We start from the raw sequence: 6,829 nt of genomic DNA, 5'->3' as shown, positions 1-6,829 counted from the left end.
AAACAGGATTAAAGACTCCTCAGTCCTCAAAAAGTTAGTTTCTTTCTTTCTTTCTTTCTTTCTTTCTTTCTTTCTTTCTTTCTTTCTTTCTTTCTTTCTTTCTTTCTTTCTTTCTTTCTTTCTTTTGTGCTGATTCTGGGGCTGAGGCACTGTCCTGGAGCTTCTTTTGTGTTCAAGCTAGCCCTCCACCACGGAGCCACAGCTCTAGCAGGCTTCTTTGGTGGTTTTTTGGAGATAAGTCTCATATCCCTGGTGCCAATGGCTCACACCGTAATCCTAACTACTCTTGTTTTTGTTTTGCTGGTCGTGGGGCTTGAACTCTGGACTTTGGTGCTGTCCCTGCACGCTTCAGCTCAAGGCGAGCGCTCTACCGCTTGAGCCACAGCGCCACTTCCAGCTTTCTAGTGGTTTATTAGAGATAAGAGTCTCACGGACTTTGCTGCCCGGGCTGGCTTTGAACCGCCATCCTCAGTTCTCAGCCTCCTGAGCTACCGGTGCCCAGCTGCATGAGACTCTTTACCTCCCATAAATCACCAGAAAACCAGAAGTGGCGCTGTGGCTCATTTGGTAGAGCGCTTGCCTTGAGCTGAAGAGCAGAGGGACAATGCCCAGGCCCAGAGTTCAAGCCCCACAATTGACAAAATGAACAAAAACGAAAACAGCAACAAAAAGAATCTCATGGGCTGGCTTGGAACCATGATCCTCTGATCTTAGCCCCTGAGTAGCTAGGATTATAGGTGTGAGCCACCAGTGCCTGGAAGTCCTCCAAAAAAAAAGAAAAAACATATATATATATATATATATATATATATATATGTACACACACACACTTTTTTTTTTGCTGGTCATGGGGCTTGAACTCTGGGCCTGGGCACTGTTCCTGAGCTCTTCTGCTCAAGGCAAGTCCTCTACCACTTGAGCCACAGCGCCACTTCCGGGGTTTTTTGCTGGTCATGGGGCCTGAACTCTAGGCCTGGGCTCTGTCCCTCAGCTCTTCAGCTCAAGGTGAGCGCTCTACCACTTGAGCCACAGCACCACTTCTGGCTTTTTCTGCTTATGTGGTGCTAAGGAATCGAACCCAGAGCCTCAGGCATGCAAGGCTAGCACTCTACCACTGAGCCACCTTCCCAGCCCAGTCCTCAAAATTTTTATGAGTATAAACCATACCAAAACGTTTGAAACATGGTTAAAAGCACTCTATCCTATGAAATTTGTTCTATTGTATCTGTCATACTCAAATATACATAAGCTTTATTAAAATAGTTTAAAATATTAAACTGCGGTTGTCACCTTGCGAGAACATATCACATACATTATGTTGCCTTCTATATAATTTGTAACTTTTAGTTACATCTGCTTTTAATGGATTATAATTACAAACTATGACTGAATTTATTTTTAGAACTTTCAAACGTTTACATATTTTTTCACTTAAGAAAATGAATTCTTTTTTTACAGAACAGTGGGAAAAGCTGTGAAAAGCCCAGATAAACTACGTAAGGTGATCTATCACAGAAAGAAAGTTTATCATCCCTTCCCAAATCCTTGTTACAGAAGAAGACAGTCCCTTCCAAGTGGGGGCTGTGACATGGCAAATAAAGAAAATGAACTGGCTTGTACAGGCCATCTGCCTGAAAAGCTACACCATGATAGTCGAACGTACTTGGCTAACTCCAGTGAAGCTGGTTCTTCACAAACAGAAAGCCCAGCATCAAAATTTAGTGGGTTTTTTTCTGAGGTAAGTCCTATTACTAAAATAATTTTTAGCTTGACTTTATTCCATTATACTACTGTTTTTCATTTCCTTACCTTATTAGTCTATTAGCAGAGTACCTTACCACCTGTTAAATACAGATTTTGAGTGATAGTAACTTCCTGAGGTACTTTGTTAGACCAACCAAATTGCATCAGAAAATTCTGTAAACTAGCAATATCGAAGATAGAACAAAAGGCTTCATAAGCTGCTACACATAGCCAGCGTGATAAGTTAGCCAGTGGAGGTTTAAAGGAAAGCAAAAGGAGGATTATTTCTCAGAATGTAAGTAACTAAAACCCATTATCGGGTGGCCTCTCAAAATTGCCTACAGGAGGGTTTATTCAGCCAACCCTGGTAGCTATTCTATTCTTAAAGTTAATCTTTTTTTTGCCAGTCCTGAGGCTTCAACTCAGGGCCTGGGCACTGTCCTTGAGCTTCTTTTGCTCAAGACTAGCACTCTACCACTTGAGCCTCAGCCCCACTTCCATCTTTTTCTGTGTATGTGGTACTGAGGAATTGAACCCAGGGCTTCATGCATGATAGGCAAGCACTCCACCATTAAGACACATTCCCAAGCCCCTGTAAAGTTAATCTTTTTATTTTACTTTATTTTATTGTAAAGATGCTGTACAGAGGGGTTTTATAGTTACATGAGTGAGGTACTGAGGACATTTCTTGTTAAACATTGTTACCCCCTCCTTTGTTTTTCTCCTACTATCACTTCCCTCCCTCACTCCTTCCTCCCTGTAATATTTATCTTAAACTATTTGCACGTATTTACATGTGTCATGATGTTTGACTATATAGGTTTAGTAAGCAAAAGCAATATAGAATCAATCTAAATAAATAATAGCATATAAGGACAAGGGCTATGCCAGTTTTTTCAAAATTAGGTTGATGTTTTGATATTGAAAAATGTCATAATGTCATATTTATATGATCATACATTCAAAAGCACAGTAACTTCTTCTTTTTTTTTTTTTTTTTTTGGTCCTGTCGTGGGGCCTGAACTCTGGGCCTGGGCGCTGTCCCTCAGCTTTTCAGCTCAAGGCTAGCATTCTACCACTTGAGCCACAGCACCACCTCCGGCTTTCTCTGCTTATGTGGTGCTGAGGAATCGAACCCAGGGCCTCAGGCATGCAAGGCAAGCGCTCTACCACTGAGCTACCTTCCCAGCAAGCACAGTAACTTCTGTTTGCCTTTATCTAGAAAATGGTTTGGAAAGATGATCTGGGAAATGATGTTACATGTTTTTGTGGGCCAGTAGGGAGTATTTAGCTTTTGTCTTACATAATTCTGTGTCATACATTGAACAACAGTAATATATTCCCCTGTGTAAAAGTAGAAACATCTAAATGATAAAAGATACTGCCACGGAACTGAGGTGTAGTTCCTTTCGCATGGCATTTAATTGTTAATGACTAGCTCATATGTCTATCTACCATTTCCCTTTATAAGTATCTATAAAGTTCTAGGTTTATAGGATACAAATTTTTTTTCTTTTTCTTTTTTTGGTCCGGTCGTGGGGCCTGAACTCTGGGCTTGGGTGCTGTTCCTCAGCTCTTCAGCTCAAGGCTAGCACTCTACCACTTGAGCCACAGCGCCACTTCCGTCTTTTTTCTTTTTGCTTATGTGGTGCTGAGGAATCGAACCCAGAGCCTCAGGCATGCAAGGCAAGTGCTCTACCACTGAGCCACCTTCCCAGCCCCAAATTTTTTTCTTTAGCCATTTCAGGGGCTGGGACTGTCTCTGAGCTTCTTTTGCTCAAGACTCACACTCTAGCCTTGAGCAAAAACAAGCTCAGGGATAGTGCCTAGGCCCTAAGTTCAAGCCCAGGACTGGGAAAACAAAACAAAAAAATATTAAGCCAGAAGTGGTGCTGTCGCTCAAGTAATAGAGTGCTAGCCTTAAGCTGAAGAGCTGAGGGACAGCGTCCAGGCCCAGAGTTCAGGCCCCACCACTACCAACAACAAAAAAAGACTAGCATTCTACCACTTGAGTCACAGTGTCACTTCTGTAGTACTGAGGAACCGAACCCAGGGCTTCATGCATTCTAGGCAAGTACTCTATCACTAAGACACATTCCCAGTGACAAAAATATTTTGAATTACTTTTTGTTAATGTTATCAAAGATAAATATGACTTAAATTTGTTCACATCATTACTTGATACGTACAACTGCAGTATTCTTTTTTGAGGGCCAATATAAAGAATCGCCTTTGCATAATTTAAAACTGTCTTCCACACTGTTTTAATTCAAAAATATACTCTCATATCATGTTTCAGTGTGCTTTTTTTTGGGGAGGGGGGTATCGGTTGTGGGGCTTGAACTCTGGGCCTGGGTGCTGTCCCTCAGCTTTTCAAATCAAGGCTAGGGTTCTACCACTTGAGCCACAGCACCACTTCCAGCTTTTTCTGTTTATCTGGTACTGAGGAATGGAACCCAGGGCCTCATGCATGCGAGGCAAGCACTCTACCACTGAGCCACCTTCCCAGCCCTCAGTGTGCTTTTTAACAAATGAGATTTTTTGCTTTTAGGTTTCTCAGGATCATGAAACAATGGCTCAAGTTTTATTCAGCAGGAATTTGAGGTTGAATGTAGCTTTAACGTTCTGGAGAAAGAGAAGTATAAGTGAACTTGTAGCATACTTAGTGAGGTAAGAGACCTTTTTATTTTTATGCTCTCTTGGTTCATCACAGGTAACTTTCAATGTGATATTAGAAGTGCCCTTTTAGAGAATGTTTGCATGGCTAAAATTTAAACTGTTTAAATTTATTTTCAGTCATCAAAATCTAAGAGTAACTAGAATCTACAAAAACATCTGTTTATTATCAGATTGAACAAAGCCATTGCTTTTTCTGTTTTTTTTTTTTTTCTACTTATGTGGTGCTGAGGAATCGAACCCAGGGCCTCATGTATACAAGGCAAGCGCTCTACCACGGAGCCACCTTCCCAGCCCCAGCTGTTGAACCCAGGGCCTCATGCATGCAAGGCAAGCGCTCTACCACGGAGCCACCTTCCCAGCCCCAGCTGTTGCTTTTTCTGGTTATGATTTTCATTTATAAAACTAATCAATACTGGTGTGAAAATTTAACTTTTATTATTTTTTATTTTTATTTATTTGTTTATTTTTTGGCCAGTCCTGGGGCTTGTACTCACGCCCTTGGCAGTGTCCCTGAGCAGCTTTTTTTGCCCAAGGCTAGCACTCTACACTTGAGCCACAGCGCCACTTCTGTTTTTTTTGTTTATGTGATACTGAGGAACCTATCCCAGGGCTTCATGCATGCTAGGCAAGCACTCTACCACTAAGCCTCATTCCCAGTCCGAACTAAGTTTTTTGTTGTTGTTGTTGGTCCTGGGACTTAAACTCTGGGCCTGGGTGCTGTCCCTGAGCTCTTTAGTGCAAAGTGAGTACTCTACCACTTGAGCCACACTGGCTTTCTGGTGGTTAATTGGAGATAAGAGTCTCATGGACTTTCCTGCCCAGGCTGGCTTTGAACTGTGATCCTCAGATCTCAACCTCTTGAGTAGGATTACAGGTGTGAGCCATTGGCATCCTGGCTTGAGTGGGAATTTTAAGCACTCTTTTCTCATATTCAAATCTCTCAGATTTGAACAAGGGCTTTGTTAGTCACCTTTTTAAAAAATAATCTCCCACATTCTTTTATTTCTCTATGTAGCATTTACCATGGCCAATCTCTGTATTTTATTTATTTGCTTACGATCTGTCTCTGACCCACTACTTACTCTACCACCACTGACAGTGGAATGCAAGCCCTGTCCCTTCTCTTTGGTATGACACCAGCACCTGGCTCATCACAGATGATGGAATTTTTTATGAAAGAGCAAATTTCTCAAAATCACAATGGTGACTAAATGAAGCTAAGTAAGGAAATTGTCTCTAAGCATTGCTGCCCGTTTTGTACTCACAGGATAGAAGATCTTGGAGTTGTGGTCGATTGCCTCCCTGTACTCACCAACAGGTAAACACAGTTTTTCAGAAAAAAGTAAGCTTAAAGAACAAGTGGAAGCTGGGCGCTGGTGGCTCACGCCTATAATCCTAGCTACTCAGGAAGCTGAGATCTGAGGATCGCGGTTCAAAGCCATCCCGGGCAGGAAAGTCCGTGAAACTCTTTATCTCCAATAAACAACCAGAAAACTGGAAGTGGCGCTGCGGCTCAAGTGGTAGAGCGCTAGCCTTGAGCTGAAGAGCTGAGGGACAGCGCCCAGGCCCAGAGTTCAAGCCCTACAACCGACCAAAAAAAAAAAAGAACAAGTGGAAGCCTGTTCATGTTTTTATAACTTAGTGTTTCTTTTAGTTTGCAGGAAGAAAAGCAGTACGTCTCACTTGGCTGCTGTGTGGACTTGTTGCCTCTAGTAAAGTCATTACTTAAAAGCAAATTTGAAGAGTAAGTGCTGATCTGAATCTCAGCTCATCCTTTTTTTGTTGGCATTCTTAGTGTTGTGCTTTGTGAGTGTTTGTGCTTAGTAGGTTGGGCTCTATGAGACACAAGGTTTCCTTTCCTTCCGGTAAGAGCTAGGAAGCAGGTGAACAACTGCAAAAGCATCTATGCACAAGTTACATAAATTTCCAGCTTTATTAAGTAGATCATGAAAGTAGTGGAATAGGACTTGAAAAGGGAAAAACCAAAGAGTTTGTGTGTTTTGTGGGCAGGGGGAAATGCCATCCTTTATAAAAGCTTAGATGGAAACACTTGAATTTTGTCCCATTATATAATTTCAGGTATGTAATAGTTGGTCTAAACTGGCTTCAAGCAGTAATAAAAAGGTGGTGGTCAGAACTGTCATCCAAAACAGACGTTATAAATGATGGGTGAGTATAGTTCACCCTAACTTCTTTTTTCAGAGCAACAGCTTAATTAAAAGAAGTGATAATTTTGCCCAATGATCCTCAGTATATATGTTATTCTCTTCATTGTCAGAGACATACTCATTTGAGATACTGTTACTTTGTGAAAAATCAGACATGAAAGCTGAATTTGAGAGCCCAGTGTCTCTTCTTCTGGCAGAATTATACCCTTCATTTTATCTTTTTATTTGCCTTTTTTTTT

General features: G+C 41.5%; 1 protein-coding gene across 1 annotated transcript in view; it reads left to right on the top strand.

Annotated features, from left to right (window-relative positions):
• The window catches only part of Katnbl1 (katanin p80 subunit B-like 1), a 23,173-nt gene that overhangs the window by 12,719 nt on the left and 3,625 nt on the right, over window positions 1-6,829 (top strand). The window contains exons 4-8 of the mRNA XM_013014429.1: window positions 1,459-1,738; window positions 4,295-4,413; window positions 5,690-5,740; window positions 6,077-6,166; window positions 6,502-6,591. Coding sequence (XP_012869883.1) covers window positions 1,459-1,738; window positions 4,295-4,413; window positions 5,690-5,740; window positions 6,077-6,166; window positions 6,502-6,591 — 630 coding nt within the window. The remainder of the gene's footprint in view (window positions 1-1,458; window positions 1,739-4,294; window positions 4,414-5,689; window positions 5,741-6,076; window positions 6,167-6,501; window positions 6,592-6,829) is intronic.

This window comes from Dipodomys ordii, unplaced genomic scaffold (genome assembly GCF_000151885.1).
Source record: "Dipodomys ordii isolate 6190 unplaced genomic scaffold, Dord_2.0 Scaffold23, whole genome shotgun sequence".
In the NCBI taxonomy this organism is placed as follows: Eukaryota; Metazoa; Chordata; class Mammalia; order Rodentia; family Heteromyidae; genus Dipodomys; species Dipodomys ordii.
This window is presented reverse-complemented; position numbering and strand designations above follow the sequence as displayed.